A 24,102-nucleotide genomic window follows, 5' to 3' on the forward strand; every position below is an offset into this window, starting at 1 on the left:
TCCTAAATTCTCAGAGCATCCAACAAAAAGATGTTAGAATTTTTTTGTATTTTATCGCCTAGTTTAACATGCACCGTTAAAGCATGAAGAAAAGCAGAAGAAACGTTTTTTGAGCTGTGGCAGCAATACCCCAGTGTTTATTATGCGTCTTTATTTATTTATTGTATTTATTCCTTTATTTTGTTTACATACACTGAAACCTAGCTAACGTAGCTTCATCTTTACCACAGGTTCTATGGAGATCCCTCAGGATCGAGCCCACAGTCGCTTCCTTCTCTTCATTTTGGGGTCTTCCGAGCACAAAAGTGCTTCCATCATGCAAAGGGCTTCTGTATCCATGATTATCATATTCTATGTTCCTCCCCCGAAATGACATGCGATAACCTACGAACTGACGCGAGGACGACACAAACCGAACATTTCTGCTTAATCTTACAAAGTGAACATCATGAGGGACAAAAATGTATTTTAGTCAGAGCTTGGCATTAGATTGCACTGTAAACTCAATGATGGCAGTCTGAGACACTTGATCTAGGTGACAGCGTAGGTGAATTGGTCTCTACACAACAGAACTTTTTGGCTTCATTTCTACAGAACAGACAGGATTAGAACTACAATGTCTGTTTTATTTGCAGTTATTGGAAGTTATTTGGGAAGTTTGGAACAGATTAAAACAAAAGAAAGTTCAGAAGTTGTTGTGCAAGGTGACAGGTGAGGTGAGGAGGTGTTTTAATTGCTCCGCTCGTTGGGTTTCGGCTGCTGCTGTGTTTCGCTTTAGTTTCAGACGAATAATTTAGTCAACTGACCAGACGCTTAATCAAAACAGCATAAGGGGGAATTAATTATAAAGCAATTAGACAGGCCAGTGCTCACTGCTGCCCCACTGACAGCAGCTCTAAACCCATACCCTCCTCCCCCTGCTCACGCCAGAGCTCTGTTTATTCTGTAGAAGCTCATCTTCAGGTTTTTGTGTTCTTTCTGATCTGGCCTTTAGACTCTTTAGACTCTCTCTGCTCAGATTGTGTGGTCTGGACTCTGAAGTCTACTTCAGACAGAGGCTAAAACAGACCTCCACCCTGACCTTCATCCCTGCAGAGAGCTGGTGATGCTGCTGACCGGTTTACACTGCTGGCTGAGCGGTTCTGAGGGTAGGGTAGTGGGAGGGTATTTGTTTAGTCTGTCTATTGGCTAGCCTTGCATTTACACCCTGCCACTGTGGGATGAGGCCTGTAGTTGGTGTGCTAACACAGTAGTAGTGATGCTGGAAGATCCTGGCAGTAATGTGGGACGAGGCCTGTAGCCAGTGTGCTAACACTGTAGTAGTGATGCTGTAGTAGTGATGTGGAATGAGACCTGTAGCTGGTGTGCTAACACTGTAGTAGTGATGCTGGATGAGGACAGTAGCTGGTGTGCTAACACTGTAGTAGTGATGCTGGATGAGGACAGTAGCTGGTGTGCTAACACTGTAGTAGTGATGCTGGATGAGGACAGTAACTGGTGTGCTAACACTGTAGTAGTGATGCTGGATGAGGACAGTAGCTGGTGTGCTACCACAGTAGTAGTGATGCTGTAGTAGTGATGTGGGACGAGGCCTGTAGCTGGTGAGCTAACACTGTAGTAGTGATGCTGTAGTAGTGATGTGGGATAAGGCCTGTAGCTGGTGTGCTAACACTGTAGTAGTGATGCTGTAGTAGTGATGTGGGATAAAGCCTGTAGCTGGTGAGCTAACACTGTAGTAGTGATGCTGTAGTAGTGATGTGGGATGAGACCTGTACCTGGTGTGCTAACACTGTAGTAGTGATGCTGTAGTAGTGATGTTGGATGAGGCCTGTAGCTGGTGAGCTAACCATTGTAGTAGTGATGTGGAATGAGACCTGTAGCTGGTGTGCTAACACAGTAGTAGTGATGCTGTAGTAGTGATGTTGGATGAGGCCTGTAGCTGGTGTGCTAACACTGTAGTAGTGATGTGGGACGAGGCCTGTAGCTGGTGAGCTAACCACTGTAGTAGTGATGTGGAATGAGACCTGTAGCTGGTGAGCTAACACAGTAGTAGTGATGCTGTAGTAGTGATGTGGGATGAGGCCTGTAGCTGGTGTGCTAACACTGGAGTAGTGATGCTGTAGTAGTGATGCTGGATGAGACCTGTAGCTGGTGTGCTAACACTGTAGTAGTGATGTGGGTTGGGGCCTGTAGCTGGTGAGCTAACACTGTAGTAGTGATGCTGTAGTAGTGATGTGGGATGAGACCTGTAGCTGGTGTGCTAACACTGTAGTAGTGATGTGGGTTGAAGCCTGTAGATGGTGTGCTAACACTGTAGTAGTGATGCTGTAGTAGTGATGTGGGATGAGACCTGTAGCTGGTGTGCTAACACTGTAGTAGTGATGTGGGATGAGGCCTGTAGCTGGTGTGCTAACACTGTAGTAGTGATGCTCTAGTAGTGATGTTGGACGAGGCCTGTAGCTGGTGTGCTAACACTGTAGTAGTGATGTGGGATGAGGCCTGTAGCTGGTGTGCTAACACTGTAGTAGTGATGTGGGATGAGGCCTGTAGCTGGTGTGCTAACACTGTAGTAGTGATGCTGTAGTAGTGATGTTGGACGAGGCCTGTAGCTGGTGTGCTAACACTGTAGTAGTGATGTGGGATGAGGCCTGTAGCTGGTGTGCTAACACTGTAGTAGTGATGTGGGATGAGGCCTGTAGTTGGTGTGCTAACACAGTAGTAGTGATGCTGGAAGATCCTGGCAGTAATGTGGGACGAGGCCTGTAGCTGGTGTGCTAACACTGTAGTAGTGATGCTGTAGTAGTGATGTGGAATGAGACCTGTAGCTGGTGTGCTAACACTGTAGTAGTGATGCTGGATAAGGACAGTAGCTGGTGTGCTAACACTGTAGTAGTGGTGCTGGATGAGGACAGTAGCTGGTGTGCTAACACTGTAGTAGTGATGCTGGATGAGGACAGTAGCTGGTGTGCTAACACAGTAGTAGTGATGCTGTAGTAGTGATGTGGGATGAGGCCTGTAGCTGGTGAGCTAACACTGTAGTAGTGATGCTGTAGTAGTGATGTGGGTTGAGGCCTGTAGCTGGTGAGCTAACACTGTAGTAGTGATGCTGTAGTAGTGATGTTGGATAAAGCCTGTAGCTGGTGAGCTAACACTATAGTAGTGATGCTGTAGTAGTGATGTGGGATGAGACCTGTAGCTGGTGTGCTAACACTGTAGTAGTGATGTGGGTTGAGGCCTGTAGCTGGTGAGCTAACACTGTAGTAGTGATGCTGTAGTAGTGATGTGGGATGAGACCTGTAGCTGGTGTGCTAACACTGTAGTAGTGATGCTGGATGAGGACAGTAGCTGGTGTGCTAACACTGTAGTAGTGATGCTGGATGAGGACAGTAGCTGGTGTGCTAACACAGTAGTAGTGATGCTGTAGTAGTGATGTGGGACGAGGCCTGTAGCTGGTGAGCTAGCCACTGTAGTAGTGATGATGTAGTAGTGATGTTAGACGAGACCTGTAGCTGGTGAGCTAACACTGTAGTAGTGATGTTAGACGAGGCCTGTAGCTGGTGAGCTAACATTGTAGTAGTGATGCTGTAGTAGTGATGTGGGATGAGGCCTGTAGCTGGTGTGCTAACACTGTAGTAGTGATGCTGTAGTAGTGATGTGGGATAAAGCATGTAGCTGGTGAGCTAACACTGTAGTAATGATGCTGTAGTAGTGATGTGGGATGAGACCTGTAGCTGGTGTGCTAACACTGTAGTAGTGATGCTGTAGTAGTGATGTTGGATGAGGCCTGTAGCTGGTGTGCTAACACTGTAGTAGTGATGTGGGACGAGGCCTGTAGCTGGTGAGCTAACCACTGTAGTAGTGATGTGGGATGAGACCTGTAGCTGGTGTGCTAACACTGTAGTAGTGATGTGGAATGAGACCTGTAGCTGGTGAGCTAACACAGTAGTAGTGATGCTGTAGTAGTGATGTTGGATGAGGCCTGTAGCTGGTGTGCTAACACTGTAGTAGTGATGTGGGACGAGGCCTGTAGCTGGTGAGCTAACCACTGTAGTAGTGATGTGGGACGAGGCCTGTAGCTGGTGAGCTAACCACTGTAGTAGTGATGTGGAATGAGACCTGTAGCTGGTGTGCTAACACTGTAGTAGTGATGCTGTAGTAGTGATGTGGGATAAAGCCTGTAGCTGGTGTGCTAACACTGTAGTAGTGATGCTGTAGTAGTGATGTGGGATGAGGCCTGTAGCTGGTGTGCTAACACTGTAGTAGTGATGCTGTAGTAGTGATGTTGGACGAGGCCTGTAGCTGGTGAGCTAACACTGTAGTAGTGATGCTGTAGTAGTGATGTGGGATGAGGCCTGTAGCTGGTGTGCTAACACTGTAGTAGTGATGCTGTAGTAGTGATGTGGGATGAGGCCTGTAGCTGGTGTGCTAACACTGTAGTAGTGATGCTGTAGTAGTGATGTTGGACGAGGCCTGTAGCTGGTGAGCTAACACTGTAGTAGTGATGCTGTAGTAGTGATGTGGGATGAGGCCTGTAGCCAGTATGCTACTGATGAGGCAGCGCTCAGCTCCTGGTCCGATATAAACCATTTTAAGCTCTTGTTTAGGGCTTCTATCCACAGCTCTCTCTCTTTCTCTCTCTCTCTCTCTCTCTCTTTCTCTCTCTCGGTTCTGGGTGTTTTGGTACAGCAGTGATTTCTGGTAATCTGTGTATTGGTTCTGTCAGTGTTTGATTAATGGCTCAGATTGATTTATCCTCTTTTCTCAGATTTAAATCGGCTCGTGTTTCCTCTCAGATAACTCTCTGCTCTTCATGTCTTTTGTTCTTTTACAACAAAAACACTGAAACAGCTCAAACTAACAGCAGATTATCAGAACTCTTCATTCTGTAAACAGACCCTCTGAAATTACATTTATACTGTAAAAGCTACCAAAACTATCAGGAATCTGAAACTATGATCTATGCTCTTATATTAACTTTATTATTTTAAAACCGAATGGGTTCAGAATGTCTGAAAAAGAAATCAGTTGTCAATTAGAATCAGCTATGAATTAGAATCAGTTCTAAAAAAGATTCAGTTTTAATTTTTTCAGGCATGTTGAGATAGTTTCTAAATTAGAACAGTTCTGAATTAGAAAGTGTCGAACACAAATTGGAATTAAATAAGAATAAGAAGTCAATTTTAATTAGTTCTGAATTAGAAATAATTTAGTTTAGAAAAGGGCGTGAATCAAATCAAATGATACATTTTTAATGAGAATCAGTTCTGAATAAGAATCACTTTAGAAACAGAATTAGTGTTTAACCAGCATCTGTTGTAAATATGATTTTTATCAGATGCGAATCAGAATCAGTTGTAAATGAGACTCAGAAGTGAATCAGGATCAGATGTAAATCAAAATTAGTTTTGAATAAGAATCAGATGTGAATTAAAATCAGATGTGAATCAGAATCAGTTCTGTATAAGAATCAGTTATAATTACTCAGTTGTGGATTAGAATCAAATGTGAATCAGAATCAGTACTGAATGTGAATCAGAATCAGGTGTGAGGTAGGTGTGAATGGTATGAGTGTGACTGTGGGAAACACCTGAAAGAGTTTTAATACAGAAAATTTCCCATCATATATTTTTTTCGTAAACCAACTGCAGTCAGTATTCTGTGTGTGTGTGTGTGTGTGTGTGTTTGTGTGTGTGTGTGTGTGTGTGTGTTTGACCGGCTGACAGCACTTAACCTTCACAGGCGTGTGTGTGACACGGTCTCGCCGAACAGCTTGAGTCTGCATGCCTGGTCTCTCTCACACACACACACACACACACACACACACACACACACACACACACACACACACTCACACTCACACACACACACAGCTCCAGTAAATGAGCTCAGCTTTGGGGAATTTATGCAGCTGAGAGTTCTGCTCCTGTGAGTTCCTCATAAACCCCCCCAAGGTCACCATAAACACACTCCACCAGATCCCTCCATCACTACATCTCTCCATCTATATCTCTCCATCTATATCTCTCCATCTATATCTCTCCATCACTACATCTCTCCATCTCTATCTCTCCATCTATATCTCTCCATCTATATCTCTCCATCTATATCTCTCCATCACTACATCTCTCCATCTCTATCTCTCCATCTATATCTCTCCATCTATATCTCTCCATCTATATCTCTCCATCACTACATCTCTCCATCTATATCTCTCCATCACTACATCTCTCCATCTATATCTCTCCATCTCTACATCTCTCCATCTATATCTCTCCATCACTACATCTCTCCATCTATATCTCTCCATCTATATCTCTCCATCTATATCTCTCCATCACTACATCTCTCCATCTCTATCTCTCCATCTATATCTCTCCATCTATATCTCTCCATCTATATCTCTCCATCTATATCTCTCCATCACTACATCTCTCCATCTCTATCTCTCCATCTATATCTCTCCATCTACATCTCTCCATCTATATCTCTCCATCTATATCTCTCCATCTATATCTCTCCATCACTACATCTCTCCATCTCTATCTCTCCATCTCTACATCTCTCCATCTATATCTCTCCATCACTACATCTCTCCATCTATATCTCTCCATCTATATCTCTCCATCTATATCTCTCCATCACTACATCTCTCCATCTCTATCTCTCCATCTATATCTCTCCATCTATATCTCTCCATCTATATCTCTCCATCTCTACATCTCTCCATCTATATCTCTCCATCTCTACATCTCTCCATCTATATCTCTCCATCTATATCTCTCCATCTATATCTCTCCATCACTACATCTCTCCATCTCTATCTCTCCATCTCTACATCTCTACATCTATATCTATCCATCTCCATATCTCTCCATCTCTATCTCTCCATCACTACATCTCTCCATCTATATCTCTCCATCACTACATCTCTCCATCTATATCTATCCATCTCCATATCTCTCCATCTATATCTATCCATCTATATCTCTCCATCTCTATCTCTCCATCTCTACATCTCTCCATCTATATCTCTCCATCTCTATCTCTCCATCTCTCCATCTATATCTCTCCATCACTACATCTCTCCATCTATATCTCTCCATCACTACATCTCTCCATCTATATCTCTCCATCACTACATCTCTCCATCTATATCTCTCCATCTATATCTCTCCATCTATATCTCTCCATCACTACATCTCTCCATCACTACATCTCTCCATCTATATCTCTCCATCTATGTCTCTCCATCTATATCTCTCCATCTATATCTCTCCATCACTACATCTCTCCATCTATATCTCTCCATCTATATCTCTCCATCTATATCTCTCCATCTATATCTCTCCATCTCTACATCTCTCCATCTCTACATCTCTCCATCTATATCTCTCCATCTATATCTCTCCATCTATATCTCTCCATCTCTACATCTCTCCATCTCTACATCTCTCCATCTATATCTCTCCATCTATATCTCTCCATCACTACATCTCTCCATCTATATCTCTCCATCTATATCTCTCCATCTCTATCTCTCCATCTATATCTCTCCATCACTACATCTCTCCATCTATATCTCTCCATCTATATCTCTCCATCTATATCTCTCCATCTCTATCTCTCCATCACTACATCTCTTCATCTATATCTCTCCATCACTACATCTCTCCATCTATATCTCTCAATCTCTACATCTCTCCATCTATATATCTCCATCACTACATCTCTCCATCTATATATCTCCATCACTACATCTCTCCATCTCTATCTCTCCATCTATATCTATCCATCTATATCTCTCCATCACTACATCTCTCCATCTCTATCTCTCCATCTATATCTCTCCATCACTACATCTCTCCATCTCTATCTCTCCATCTATATCTATCCATCTATATCTCTCCATCACTACATCTCTCCATCTCTATCTCTCCATATATATCTCTCCATCTATATCTCTCCATCTCTATATCTCTCCATCTCTATATCTCTCCATCTATATCTCTCCATCTATATCTCTCCATCTATATCTCAACATCTATATCTCTCCATCACTACATCTCTCCATCACTACATCTCTCCATCTATATCTCTCCATCTCTACATCTCTCCATCTATATCTCTCCATCACTACATCTCTCCATCTCTATCTCTCCATCTATATCTCTCCATCTATATCTCTCCATCTCTACATCTCTCCATCTCTATCTCTCCATCTCTACATCTCTCCATCTACATTGCTCTATCTCTACATCCCTCCATCTCTCCATTTCTCCATCTACATCTCCCCATCTTTCCATCTCTCTTTATCTACATCGCTCCATCTACATTTCTCCATCAACATCTCCCCATCTATATCTCTCTATCTACATCTTTACATCTCTCTATCTCTCTATCTCAGTCTCTCCATCTCCATCTCTCTATCTCTGTCTCTCCATCTCCACCTCTCCATCTACATCTCCCCATCTCTCCATCTCTTTCTCTCGATCTACAGCTCTCCATCTCTCCATCTACATCTCTTCACCTCTCCATCTCCCCATCTCTCCATTTACATCTCTCTATCTCTCCATCTCTCCATCTACATCTCTCCATCGCTATCGCCCCATCTACAGCTCTACAGCAATCATTCAATCAATCACACCAGCAGTCAATGATCTCTCACCAAGAGGAACACTACCCAAAGGTAGCCTCTGAGAGCCTTTTTATTTAGAGATGTGGACAGTTTATCTGTCTGTCTGTCTGTCTGTCTGTTTAGTGTATCTCTCTCTCTCACCTCCGCTGGAGTCCTGCATCTCCATGTGAACCAGATCCGGATCCACGTCAACGCCGGATACAGCCCTGTAATAAACAACAGCACAGTTAATATCTCTGTGTTTATACTGCAATTCATCCACATTATAGAACAGTCTGATTAGTTTATTATAGTATTATATTATATTTACAGTGTCTGGTGTGTCTTTGCTCTTGTCCTGTCTGAAATGTAGCACCACTGGCCCTAGTTTAGTGATCTATAGGGGAGCCATCATTATGTGCACCGTGCAGATTGATTTTGGGTGAGTCAGTGTGTCTTTGCTTTCGTAACGATGGGAAAAGTACAAAAGTACACCTTGCGCAGCTCAAAACACGCAAAAGTCATGCACTAATTCTCTTCTTTTAACTAATCATGGGTGTGGTTAATTTTGGGCATAACGTGAAATTAACCAATCAGAGTGTCTCTTGCTCATCATTCTCTTTAAGAGTCAGGTGAGCTCTGACTTTGGCGGATTTCTATTTTAACAGTGCAGCTAACTCACACCTCATTTCCAGAACACCACACCCATCAGTGTAGATATATTCAGAAGCTCTGCTGCTGTTTAAACCAGGCAGGAGGAAGAAGTGAAAATAGATTGTTGGAGGGGTTTAAGATGGCAATGAGCATAGTGGCCCCATGACTGTTCCATACATTCTTACAGTGCACAACCTCCACCATGTTTAACAGCAGCCCAGAACAGTCTTGTTGCTCTGATATTAAACTCGGAGATACAGGGTTTTGTGGTGAGAGAGGTGATATGGGGGTTATATGAGGACGTGTCTGGGGCTGGAGTTTACAGATTTATGAGCTTCAGTGGAGAGTAGAGTTTGAGTAAACACTGCTGGAGCTCCTGAGGGAAGATCTGAGAGCTCTTCTTTCTAAAGTAATAGAAATGCTTTAGTGACCCTTATCAAAGCTCTGCACAAACACACACACACACACACACACTTTTATAAGGCACTCCACACACACTGTCTGCTACCCAGAGGTCACAGGGCGCTCACATAAACTTCCCATCATCCTCCAAATAAAAATTATTTACAGACAGATCACACACAGCAGCCTAACATAGAGAAACAGAGAAATACTAACCCATAACCTACTGTTACACCACTGACCCGTAACACACTCCACCACTGACCGGTAACACACCTGATGTTGTTACATCAACACACTCAGCACTGTATATTTAACTGTAACACCACTGACCAGACAACACTCCATACTGTTACATTACTCATTCATAATACTCTACATTACTAAAATGTAACACACTACACCACTGACCTTTGTGATTGCTAGCTTTCTCTGTTTTGAATTTCTTTTGATTGCCCAATATATTCCTCTACTTTCTTTCTCTCGCTGTATAAGATGTACATCTGCACTCCGGGACTTTATTATTTCTTTACTGTACAACCTGTAATTTTTGCAATCCTGGACACTTTTACATTCTACTAAATACAATACTAGCACAGGTTCTTATTTTTCAGTTTTGTTGTATATATGCTGATACCCGCTTTTCCCTTTTTATTTTGTATTACTGCACTACACTTTATATAGTTGTTTGTATTTAAATATCTTTGTATTTATCTTACAATACTTTTAATTTTTTAACTGCAACTTTACTTGCTTCTTTCTGATTCTAATGTATCATCCCTATTATTGTTGTTTGTGTTGTATTGTGTAACTGCTGCTGGCTGCTAAATTTCCCTCAGGATCAATAAAGCATCCATCCATCCATCCATCCATCCATCCATCCATCCATCCATCCATCCATCCATCCATCCATCCATCCATCCATCCATCCATCCATCCATCCATCCATCCATCCATCCATCCATCCAACCAACCAACCAACCAACCAACCAACCAACCAACCAACCAACCAACACCTGTTTCAGAGCTGTTACTGTAACGAATGGAGTTTATCCAGGTTTAGCATCATAAAAAAGCTGAAAGTAAGTGTTTATATAGTGTTTTATATACTGAATTATTACAGTACAGGAAGAGTACACACATTACTGTAATCTACTGTATAATGAAGCTATAAACACTCAGTTATAGTAGATTATAATAACGAAAACTAAACACAAAAGACTGAATTACTGCCTCTCTCTCTCTCAGACCACCCTCTCTGTTTAAACCGGGTTTGATTTATTCTCTCTCTCTGGTTCTGTTCTTTATGAGCGAGGGATGAAGGAGGAGTGGAGTTTCGGTGGTTCTCAGATGTTTTAAAGAGCTCATTTTCTGTGTTTTCTTGTATTTCCCCCCCTGAGCTCCACCGATAACATCAGGGCGGGTCATAACTCACTTCTGTACGTCTGTATTTATACTCCTGAATTACTCACTCTGTTTTTGTTACTGTGCCTTTAAAACTGACATATGTAAATCATCTCTCTTCTGATGCCCACAGAACTCCGCCCACAGTTAAGCATGTTGTGATAGATATGATGTATTTTAAGGGTTTGTCGTGTTTGTAAATCACTCTGAAGCTTCTGACCTGGTGGAAGTGATCTGTGTGTGTGTGTGGAAAGAAAGAGAGAGAGAAACAGAGAGAGAGAGAGAGAGAGAGAGAGAGAGAGAGGTATAGAGAGCGAGAAGTAAAGAGATTAAACTCACCAGTAAACTCTGTCTTTAGTCACTCGTTCCTGTAACAGAGTCCATTTCCGGCCGAGGTCAGTAGAGACGTACAGCTGCAAAACACACAGAAGAACTTCTGTTAAACATCAAGCGAAGTGTGTGGGTGAGCATCATCCTGCTGAAAAACACTGCTGCTATCAGAGAGACAGCAACACGTGTATCACTCAGATCACTGAGATCACCGTTAGTGTTCCTCCTAGCACTACTAGAGGTGACTGAATCTCACTGTATGAGCTGATCACCAGATTATTGATCACACCAGCAGTTTGTTGGGGTGGTGTGTTGCTCCACAGTAAAGACAGTTTCAACATGATGATACGGTTTCAGTCCATATCAGTTCAGGTTTATTATTTATGATACAACTGCAAACGAAGGAGACGTCTCAAAATGTGCCAACTGTTCATATTTAACACTTGTTGGATAAGGTTCAGATCTGGAGATTGACTCATCCGCTATAGAATACTCCACTTCTTTACTTTACTTTACTTTACTTTAATTTACTTTACAAGGAAAGCTTTTTTTATCATTGTCCATCTTTACTGTAAAACGCCATCCAATCCAAGACTTTCTGAGCTCCTACGTTCACAACTGTGCTCTTTTTCTCAGAATATACCAAACTGTTGATTTCTTCTTTTCTTCAGGATAGTGATGATGTGTTTCTCTTACATTGAGAGGAGCTTCTTTAACCACATGTTATTGGTTCATATCAACAGCTTCTAAATGTAAATGCCGATGTCAGATGGGACAGGCAAGACAGAGACAAGTGCAGATGTGGTGCTAAAGGAAGTCTGTTTACACCATTTTTTACAGATATAAACACAAACAATAGGGACCAGAGGCTAAAACCGAACATAGTAGAAAGCAGGGTGTAACACCAGGCAAACGGTATTAACAGAGGCAATCCAGAGACATGAACAGAGTTCAGGCAGAGTTCAAAACCAGAAAACTACAAAGTCCAAAAATCTAAGTCAAAAACGTGATATAGATATAGCAAAGAGTAATGCTTTGTACAAACAGAAGGTGACAAATGGCGAGGAACAAAGAAAACTATCGTCCTTAAATAGTGGAATCACGGTTCGAACCCCAGCTCATGCAGCTTTGCCATCAAGCTGCCGGCGTTAGAGGGAGCAAAATTGGCCCTGCTCCCTCTGGGTGGGTACAGTAGATGGCGCTCTTTCCCCACATCACTCCTATGGTGATGTCTGCAGCACAGGGCGTCTGTGAGCTGATGTACCGGAGCCGAGCCGCTGAGCTTTCCTCCGAGGGCTAGCGCTGTGATGCTACTCGGTAATGCTACAGCATCAGCAGCAGCTCGTAAAGAAGCGGTGGCTGACTTCACATGTATCAGAGGAAGCATGTGTTAGTCTTCACCCTCCTGGTGTGTTGAGGTATCACTAGTGATAGGGGGAGTCCTAATGAATGGGTTGGGTAATTGGCCGTGTAAATTGGGGAGAAAATGGGAAAAATTTGAAATAATACCACTCCGGTGACGCTTCGCAGCGCTGCGTCATGTGATCTGTGACATCACTGCATTTGTAGTCCATAGAGTTCTGGGGTTTGTAGTTTTTAGCCTTCAAAACTGACTGGAGGGGCAGAATGAGACATGGTTGTTGTGAAAGTCGACACCTGGAATAATCTCCAGACCTTTTATCTGCTTAACTGATAATAGATTAATAAGGAAATAACCCATGGAGCTCCTAAAATAGACTTTGAGATCATTTGTCCAATTATTTTTAAGCTCATGAAATGAGGTGAATTTGTAGAAAAAAACTACTCTTTATAGAACGTTTTTGTTCAATCTTTTGAAATAAACTTGAATATCATCCATGTCCAATGAAAAAAAGTATCTCCATTTTTGTCGATTTTATTATATTGTGGCAACGTTTCTTGATGATCGGACCAATAGAAATACTTAACAATGACCTGAAATAAACTCTTCTTAGTTTGACTTCCACTGAAAGCAAGTGCTGAGTTCCAATAGTGAGCAATTTCTGCACTGAAGAAAAAAGTGCATTAATCTGAATGCACTGTTTAATTAAGAACAGTAAAGGCCTTAAAATTGTAAGAATATGTTCATTTGTTGGTGTAAATTGTATATGAAAGAAAAAAGAATTAATAATATTGTAAAGCAATATTAACCAGAACCAGAATTCAGCTATAAACAAGCCAATTCCAAAACCCCAAAACTGTTACATCACAGTCATGTCTGTCTCTCTGTTGGTCTGTCTGTTGAAGGTTGATTGAAGGTTTTTTTAATCTGTTTGTATGAAATAAAAAAATATATATAACCTGTAAGACTTCTGTTGGCAAAAAAACATACAAGCAATGCCATAAAAGACTGAAGCTGATGTAAAACAAACTGGGAAATGTTATAAATAACAGTTTAAATCAGAGAAAATACACTGAAATGTGAAATATGATCAGTTGTTAATGTGTTTGTATGAGATGACAAATATAGAATGAAGATTATGAAAAATTTATACAGCGTCTTGCAAAAGTACTCATACCCCATTGAACTTTTCCATATTTTATCACATTACAACCACAAACTTAAATATATTTTATTGTAATTTAATGTAAAAGACCAACAGAAAGTGGTTTGCAATCGTGAAGTGGAAAGAAAAGTGTGCATGATTCAAAACATTTTTCTCAAAAATAAAAACTGAACGTTTTTCACTGGACAGCGACGATATGTAATCTTTAATAACATCTCAGTCCTTTTATTTAGGCATTCAGAGCCCAAATCATGAAGATTGTGTCGCTGTCCAAATATTTATGGATCTACAGTCTGAGTCAGAGTGATGCGAAAGAAGCCATTTCTGCAAGCACGCCACAAACAGAATCACCTGAGGTGTGCTTTTGCTTTTGCTTTTGCATACCTCAGGCGACTCTGTTTGTGGCGTGCTTGCAGAAATGGCTTCTTTCGCATCACTCTCCCATACAGCTTCTCCTTGTGTAAAGTGCGCTGTATTGTTGAGCGACGCACAGTGACACCATCTGCAGCAAGATGATGCTGCAGCTCTTTGGAGGTGGTCTGTGGATTGTCCTTGACTGTTCTCACCATTCTTCTTCTCTGCCTTTCTGATATTTTTCTTGGCCTGCCACTTCTGGGCTTAACAAGAACTGTCCCTGTGCTCTTCCATTTCCTTACTATGTTCCTCACAGTGGAAACTGACAGGTTAAATATCTGAGACAACTTTTTGTATCCTTCCCCTGAACAACTATGTTGAACAATCTTTGTTTTTAGATCATTTGAGAGTTGTTTTGATGAGCCCATGATGCCACTCTTCAGAGGAGATTCAAATAGGAGAAAAACTTGCAATTGGCCACCTTAAATACCTTTTCTCATGATTGGATACACCTGGCTATGAAGCTCAAAGCTCAGTGAGGTTACCAAACCAATTGTGTGCTTCAGTAAGTCAGTAAAAAGTAGTTAGGAGTATTCAAATCAATAAAATGATAAGGGTGCCCATACTTTTGCACCGGTCAAATTTTGGTTTAATGCATATTGCACATTTTCTGTTAGTACAATAAACCTCATTTCAATCCTGAAATATTACTGTGTCCATCAGTTATTAGATATATCAAACTGAAATGGCTGTTCAAACACCCAAATATTTACAATTAAAATGATTAAGATTAACAGGGGGGCCCAAACTTTTCATATGACTGTAAATGTATATTCAGGGATTCAGTCCCAACAGCTACTGTCGTTCTTGTCGACACTTTCCTTTATCGCCCAGACTTCAGAATTCATTTTACACTGAGTGTAAGAGTGTGTGTGTGTGTGTTTCTGCTTTATTGATTATTCCTTTAATGAAATGGCATTGATCTTCCCCTTACACACACTCATACACAAAATATCCAGAAACACACACCTAACCTACACACACACACACACACACACACACACACACACACACTGTAGTCAGTACTGCTTACCCAGCATGTAACACAGAACACACACCGGCAGCGCTCCTCGCTTTAACAGCGTAAACACTTTATTGAGGCACTCGAGGCCCAAAACCATCCACTCAGAACTCTAACAAGAATGCCAATACACTGCGCAAAAATGAAAAATCTGGCAACGCGGGGCCTGAAAGAGTGCTGTGAGAAATATGGACAGGATGCAGCTGGAGCGGGATGCCAGATCATGAGTCAACACTAATATATGCAATAATCAGACTGCCAATAATCACCAGACTTTAAAGAGCCAATAAAACAACACTGATGACTGGAGTCATCATACAGTTCCTTTATCCATCAGTAAAGGGTCATCATACAGTTCCTTTATCCACCAGCAAAAACTCATCATAGAGTTTTTTTCTTATCAGTGAAGAGTCATCATACAGACCCTTTATTCATCAGTAGGGGATTATTATACAGTTGATTTTCCCATCAGAGAGGGGTCATCATACAGATACCTTTATTCATCAAGATGGGGTCATTATATAATTTCTTTTTTATATCAGTGGGGGTCACCATACAGTTCCTTTTTCCATTCGTGATGAATCATCATATAGTTCATTTATCCATCAGTGAGGAGCCATCATACAGTTTTTTTTTTCCTGTCAATGAGGTGTCATTATACAGCTCTTTTATCCATCAGTGTGGGATCATCATAGAGCTCTTTTGGACATTGGTGAGAGTCTTAATAGGGGTTCACCAAACAGTGCAGGTAATCATAAAATTCCTGGGATTTCAGGGGTCATCATACAGTTCCTTTTTCTATAAATTAGGGGTCATCATATAGTTCCATTATCCATCAGTGAGGGTTAATTATACAGTTCCTTTTCATATCAATTCGGGTCATCATAGAGTTTATTTATTAGTATATTATATAAGTTATCATAGAATTCCGGGGATTTTAGGGGTCATCATACAGAATTTTACCTGGTTTAACTGGTTCTTTATCAGTAATTAATGGTGCATCCCTGACTCACCTTGGACTCTTTGCTGTAGGCCAGCAGTTTGTCCTCCTGAGACGGGTGAAAGAGCAGCGACTCCACAGTGAAGGCGAGGGGCTGCCGCTGGAAGGACCCCCCCTCGTCTGTGCTGATGAACAGCATCTGCTCCCGGTCGTTTATGGTGGAACTGATCAGGATCACCTGCAGAAACACACAGGAAACAGGGTTCAGGGGGTTAATCACACGTCGGTAACCATCGCTTTATTTCCCACAATACAACAGAGAAAACATACAGCGAGAAAAAACAGAGAATCACACACTGGACTCAGCCCAGTACTGGACTACAGGCTTTTCCCATTAAAAGGTACGTGAGGCACTGAATACATGATGTAAAACCTACAGAGGAACCACTGACAGAAACTGAGAACCAAAAAAGGGACTACCTAGAACAGGGTGTACAAACATGTCAATGATATAAATGTTGGGGGTATAAATATAGCAGTGGGAAACTGTGATGTAACAGTTTGGGGTTTTGGAATCAGCTTGTTTTACAGATTTCTAGTTAATGTTCTTTTCAAGGAGGAACACCAGTGCTTGATACAGACAGGTGGACTAACACAGACAGACAGACAGACAGACTGATAGATAGTTGGGGGTATAAATATAGAAATTTGAGACTGTGATGTAACAGTTTTGGGTTTTGGAATTGGCTTGTTTTATAGCTGAATTCTGGTTCTGGTTTATGCTCTTTTCAAGTAGGAACAACAGTGATTGATACAGACAGGTGGACAGACAGACAGACAGAGAGATAGATAGACTGACAGATAGATAGACAGACAGGCAGGGGGAAGACAGATAGACTGGTATATAGACAGACCAACAGAGAGACAGACATGACTGTGATGTAACAGTTTTGGGGGTTTGGAATTGGCTTGTTTTATAGCTGATTTCTGAATCTGGTTAATATTCTTTTCAAAGAGGAACACCAATGATTAAGACAGACAGACAGACAGATAGACAGATAGATAGATAGACAGAGAGAGGATGTATATACTGGTATGTAACAGTTTTCCACACATTCTGAAACACAGTGTGAACATCAGAGAACCTCGGTTCTGCAGTCACTCAGCGTGAGGAACCGTATAATCACATCTGTGTTTTGACAGTACTGTAAATATGAATATGCAAATTAGCTTACCGAACAGAATTCAATTGAGTGGAAACACACACACACACACACACACACACTGAAGCTAGTGCAGCCTCGCTCCTCTGGGAAACTGCTGAACTATAAATGCCACTATGACACAAACAGAAGTGTGTGTGTGTGTGTGTGTGTTCATTTGCATAATGTTTATGAACGAGCTCATGAGTTAACTGGCATAATTACGTATGCTAATGAGGGACTGGAATATGTATCACGTTTCAGCACAAACAGGAAGTGTGTCTCAGTGTGCAAAACATAATGGACTGATGAAAAGTGTGTGTGTGTGAGAGAGTGTGTGAGAGAGTGTGTGTGTGTGCGTGTGTGTTTGTGTGTGCGTGCATGTGTGTGTTACACAGTTCTTTCAAGGTTTCTTTCCGGTCAATTTACATGAAACAGAGAATAAAGAGTGAAAGCTGGAAAGACTTTCTCACGTGGTTTATAGGGTGTTGCTACACAATATTGCAATATTGGAGGTTGCTAGGATGCTGCTTGGTAACTGGTTTGGAGTTTCAAGTCTTTGTTGAAATGTTACTAGCTACAAGTTTGGGCTGCCCAATAGTTACAATGGTATCCTCCCCGATGGTTGCTAAGGTGTTGCCAGATAACTACTGTATTCCAGACTGTTAGGTGGTTATAAAGTGATTATGAAGTGGTTATAAATTGGCTCATGCCACATGTTCCAATACCCCGGATGCTGAGTATAATATGGGAATGGCCTGAGTCACATGTTCCAATACTATGGATGCCAAGTATTAGAAAGTAAATGGGCCTGAGTCACATGTGCCAACACCCTTGTTACCAAATAGATCATGGTAATTGGCCCAAACCACTTGTCCAAAACCTCGGTTGCCAAGTACATAATGGAAATTGGCCTGAGCCATATGTGCCAACTCTCTGGTTGCCAAGTATATAATTTGTCCAAAATCCTGGATGCTGAGTATAATATGGGAATGGCCTGAGTCACATGTTCCGATACTATGGTTGCCAAGTAAAATAAGGGAATGTGGCTGAGCCGCATGTGCCTACACCCTGGTTACCAAATATAACATGGTAATGGCCCAAACCACTTGTCCAAAACCTAGGTTGCCAAGTACAGTATGGAAATTGGCCTGAGCTGCCTGTGCCAACTCTCTGGTTGCCAAGTATATATTCGGCCCAACCCACTTGTCCAAAACACCCCTAATGCTGAGTATAATGAGGGAATTGGCCCATGCAACAAGTGCCAACACCCCGGATGCTGAGTATTATATGGGAATGGCCTGAGTCACATGTTTCAATACTATGGTTGCCAAGTAAAATAAGGGAATGTGGCTGAGCCGCATGTGCCTACACCCTGGTTACCAAATATAACATGGTAATGGCCCAAACCACTTGTCCAAAACCTAGGTTGCCAAGTACAGTATGGAAATTGGCCTGAGCTGCCTGTGCCAACTCTCTGGTTGCCAAGTATATATTCGGCCCAACCCACTTGTCCAAAACACCCCTAATGCTGAGTATAATGAGGGAATTGGCCCATGCAACAAGTGCCAACACCCCGGATGCTGAGTATTATATGGGAATGGCCTGAGTCACATGTTTCAATACTATGGTTGCCAAGTATAATAAGGGAATGTGGCTGAGCCGCATGTGCCTACACCCTGGTTAGCAAATATAACATGGTAATGGCCCAAACCACCTGTCCAAAACCACGGTTGCCAAGTACAGTATAGAAATTGGCCTGAGATGCATGTGCCAACTCTCTGGTTGCCAAGTATAATAATTCTCCATGCCATAATGGTATTTAATAAGTTGGTCCTTGCAACATGTATCAACACCCCGGATGCTGAGGATAATACTAAATCGGCCTGAGCCACTTGTCCAGAACACCTCGGTTGTTGAGTATAATTTGGAAATCAGCCCAAAACACTTGTAAAAACATCCCGGTTACCAAGTATAAACCATATTCAGCAGGATTCTGCATGGCCGATGCTGAGTCAGGCCAGATCTTCATGCTATCTGTTCTTGTGGGAATGAGTAAATAAATAAGTGTGATATTTATACAGGACTAATTGAGCTCAGAGTTATTGGTCCTGATCATCAGCTTCAGAATGTTAAAGAGAGGAATAATTAGGCTGTTTTTTGCAGGGTGCAGAAATGCGCTGAATTCTGAGAGTGATCTGATTAGCAGGGCAGGGGGCGTGTTCAGCATATTAAACAGGACTGAGCTGCTTCACTAATAACCCTAACCAAGCTCACTCTTATTTAATTCAGCATAATCAGATGAATTATGATTAAATATCCGCTTTAACAGCCTGAGGGAAAATAATATAATCATTTAAACAATCAAATAAAACAGAGCTCAGATCACAGTATAAAACAGAATATCATTTTTATAACTGGGAAAGAAAGCACACACTTAAATTCTGTGAATTTAATTCTGTGAGAATCTGTGAATTAAATACTGAACAGTCCTCCAGTCCAGCAGGGGATTGTGGGATTGTGAATAAAATGAGATCAGATAGTATAATTAGGGTTTGCTGACACATATGTGCAACTGCACAAACAGACAGTCTAGTCCTTTTAGTCCTAATAGAGATATTGCCAATAGAATAGGACTAGATAACGACTAGATTTAGGTTTTATTCCAAGTTTTCTATTGATAAAAAAGATAAATATGTCCAAATAACTTTCCCCTTTATTTTCATGGAGCATAATGTGTGTGGTGTGAGTATAATGCAAATAGGCCTAAACAACATGTGCCAAAACCCCGACTGCTGAGTATAATATAGTAATCAGCTTGAGCTGCATGTGCCAAAACCCCGGTTGCTGAGTATAGTATGAGGATTGGCCTGAGCTGCATCTGGTAACATCCTAGTTGGTGAGTATAATATGGGAATCAGCCCGAGTCACTTTTTCTCCTAAACCCCAGTATAATATGTAAGTGTGTGTGTGTGTGTGTGTGTGTGTGTGTGCGTTGGCAGAGAAATACACCCCGGTCACCCTCAGCTTTCAGCACTTCCCGCTGATCAGCACAAACACTGCAGCCCTCTGCTCTGAGGGGCTTATGGGAAATCCTGAATAAAATAAAAACTTCTCCAAAAACATCTATAATATTTACTTTAAACACACACACACACACACACACACACACACACACACACACACACACACACACACATACACACTCACACACACATACACACACGTACACATGCACACACATACACATGCACACACACACAATATATATACAAATAACCTTAAGATACTCATCCCACACAGGCTGAACTCAGGGAAATAGAAAACACTTAATCAGTCCCAGCCTCAGCCACTAGGGGGCTCTAGCGAGTAATTATTATAAAATCAGAAAACAGCTGATTGGTGTAGTGTAGTGGATAAGAACTCTTTACTCATAGAAACGGTTCTGTTCCAGTTTATGGTTTAATTCATATAGAACTAAATAATTTCCAAAATATTTACACCAGGATTAAAGCAGCATAAAGTTATCCAAAAGCAGTGTGTAAGACTGGTGGAGGACAACATGATGCCAAGATGCATGAAAAAAAACTGTGATTAAAAACCAACCAGGGTTATTCCACCAAATATTGATTATTTCTGAACTCTTAAAACTTTATGAATATGAACTTGTTTTCTTTGCATTATTTGAGGTCTGAAAGCTCTGCATCTTTTTCTCATTTTCTGTAAATAAATGCTCTAAATGAGAATATTTTTATTTGGAATTTGGGAGAAATGTTGTCTGTAGTTTATAGAATAAAACAACAATGTTCATTTTACTCAAACATAAACCTATAAATAGCAAAATCAGAGAAACTGATTCAGAAACTGAAGAGCTGTATTTAATATATACACTTTAATTTAAGTTTACATACAAACAAATGCCAGCGTAACCCTGTAAGAGTGTGAGGAAGGGTAGTTTTACTCTGTTATTCTGTGTTTTAGTCTCTAAGCTCTATCTGTGATCATACCTACACTCACAGCTGACCTCACGCCTGACCAATCACAGGCCTGTAATCAGCTCTAAACTCGACCCAGTGTCTAACTCTAATGGTTTACGGATGAGTGAGGGGCTGCACTGGATGGAGTTCTGAGCTCAGGGGGAAATTTGGGTCATGTTGGCCGACTGAGAACAAAGAGACAATAAATAGAGAGAGAGAGAGAGAGAGAGAGAGAGAGAGATACTAAGTGAGAGAGAGAGAGAGAGAGAGAGAGAGAGAGAGAGACAAAGAGAGAGAGAAATGAGTGCTGTATAGTAAACACTGCACACACTGATGCTCTATCTAACCCAACTGACCTGTTTCTGGAGCTTAGACTACGATTACATTCCATTACAGCTATTCTATTCTATTCTATTACATTCTGTTCTATGCTATGCTATGCTATTCTATTTTAACAACCACTAAATAATGGCATACATATTTTTAGAATAAGACATTTGGACCTGTAGGCACTTTTCCACTTTGAACGTTGCAGAACCGTCTAAGAAATTAAGAGTTTTGTTACTGTCGGCACTTTTTCGTTTAAGTTCCAGAACATTTTAATGGTCTGAAGAGTTCTAAAACAGTGGGCACTTGTCATATTTGATGTATATGTTTGAACCTTTTGAGAGTAGTGTTATTTTCCAAATGTTTCAATGAACTCTGGACTTCTGGAACTGTTGGGACGACTTAAAACAGTAAGAGCTTTTAACTTTTTACATTTTACATGCCTATCCAAACTTCCAGAACTTTTTAGGAAACTAAGCAGCCCAGGAACTAGAACCATTTATTTACCTACATAGATCTGAAACTGTAGCCACTTTTCAATTGACAAGGACAATGCTAACAATGCTAGCTTTGGGACAATGATAACAATTACAACCGGTAACAATGATAACTATGATAACTATGATAACTATGATAACTATGATAACTTGAAACAATGCTAACCTGGGACAATGTAACAATGCTATTTTGGGGACAACATTAACAATGAGAACATGGGACAATGCCGGGGACAATGCAAACAATGATATCCTGGAAACAGGTCTGACACTAATTAACCTCGGACAGTGATAACTCGGGAATTTGCTAACAATGCTATCATGGGGACAATGCTAACTGATAACCTGGGTCATAAAGAGAGGGATATATTTTAGTTGGATTTGGAATAAAATGCTGGTAAATAATTAATAAAAGTTGACTCCAAAATCTTTAAATAACTTTAGCTCTATCCGGAAGGGATTATTTTCTAAGGGGGACGTCTGTGTTAAAAATATTTCACACTTCTACTCATCCGGACTGCAATTGAAAAAACAGGAGGATCAGTGAGTTTTTATTTTTTCGGTTTTCTTGGTCACATGACATCACGTAGTTCAGTAGCTCCTCCATTTCCACTCACTGTTGTGTTTTTTTAACGTGAATCTCCGTGGAAACCTCGGCGCGTCCAAAGTGTAATTACGGTGTGCGGCAGTGGAAAAATATCTATTTTATTAAAGGCGAGGAGACGAAACTCAGAGATGTGGATCTGGACGGGACTAAAATTACCGGAGGAGCACGGAGTTCAGAGAAAAACAGTAGATAATTCAGCCTGTAATTTATTATCTCAGAGGACGTCTGAGAAAAACACCTACATGATCGTTCTGGACGGGAATAAAATCACAGAGGATAAAAAAAAAAAAAAAAATAAAAGAGAAAATTACCCCAAAACCCCTGAGAAACTAATCCTTTCCAGATAGAGCTTTTGATGATTTTTGAAATGGTGTAAAATTATCGTAATTAATCGGAAACTGATATGCTGTTAACTCAGGTGTGACATCACTCCCAGCTCTAGCGTTTGAGTTAAATGAAAGGAGTATTATTCATGCACTGATTAAACAATAATCTAATGATCTAATAATCTAATAATAATCCTGCTGACACTGCAGAAGTTCAGAAACTCTGTGAAGTAAAGAGAAGCAGAACTTCAGGACCTGATCCGTCCGGCCTGCAGAACGTAGAGGAACCCGGCTCTGTTTATCTCTCTCTCTTTATTAAACTCTAAACTCCAGCGAGAGAGCAGAGACCTCTCTCTCTCCAGAATAATGAAAAGAGGAGCTTTCACTCGCCCGGCGAGCGCGAGAGCGAGAGGATACCCTCACTTCATTTAAAGTAATAGTTTGGCCAGGAATCAAAATTCACCCTAAATGTAGTAAATCATCTTTACTGCAGCGTTACTGAAGCTCCAGACCTGCTGGACTCTCAGTTTCTGTACACTGTAAATCCAGATGTTGTTTAAACTCAAATGATTTTAGTCTGTTTTACATAAAATTGGACATTTCTAAACAATACTATTTTGAGTTATCTGAACATTTGTGAGCACATATACTAAATATTTAAACTGAGATTGAACTTTGAGTTGAATCAACTCATAATAACTGAGTTTAGTCTGTTTTGTCATTAGCAGCTTCTTTTCTATTGGCTTCTGTCTATTCTATTTGCATACTGGGTGTGTCCAACAGTTTCTGACAGACACTCACCATCAGTGTGTAGTGATTCCCCCCCTGGGCTTCCTTACAAATAAATCAACTTCCCCTTTAG

The 24,102-nt window shown here is 41.0% G+C and overlaps 1 protein-coding gene and 1 long non-coding RNA gene across 45 annotated transcripts in view; one reads left to right on the forward strand and one right to left on the reverse strand.

Moving 5' to 3' along the window:
• sorcs2 (sortilin-related VPS10 domain containing receptor 2) overlaps positions 1 to 24,102 on the reverse strand; it is a 313,031-nt gene that overhangs the window by 63,350 nt on the left and 225,579 nt on the right. For all 44 annotated transcript variants that reach the window (XR_007440400.1, XR_007440398.1, XR_007440391.1 and 41 more), the window contains 3 exons: positions 16,378 to 16,542; positions 11,414 to 11,487; positions 8,777 to 8,841 (listed from right to left, as the gene is read on the reverse strand). Coding sequence is in view for 5 of the 44 variants with exons in the window: in XM_049482681.1 (XP_049338638.1) it covers positions 8,777 to 8,841; positions 11,414 to 11,487; positions 16,378 to 16,542 (304 nt within the window). In the remaining 39 variants the exon portion in view is untranslated. The remainder of the gene's footprint in view (positions 1 to 8,776; positions 8,842 to 11,413; positions 11,488 to 16,377; positions 16,543 to 24,102) is intronic.
• LOC125803927 (uncharacterized) overlaps positions 1 to 24,102 on the forward strand; it is a 100,228-nt gene that overhangs the window by 39,744 nt on the left and 36,382 nt on the right. The window lies entirely within an intron of this gene.

This window comes from Astyanax mexicanus, chromosome 8, assembly GCF_023375975.1.
Source record: "Astyanax mexicanus isolate ESR-SI-001 chromosome 8, AstMex3_surface, whole genome shotgun sequence".
NCBI classification, from domain to species: Eukaryota; Metazoa; Chordata; class Actinopteri; order Characiformes; family Acestrorhamphidae; genus Astyanax; species Astyanax mexicanus.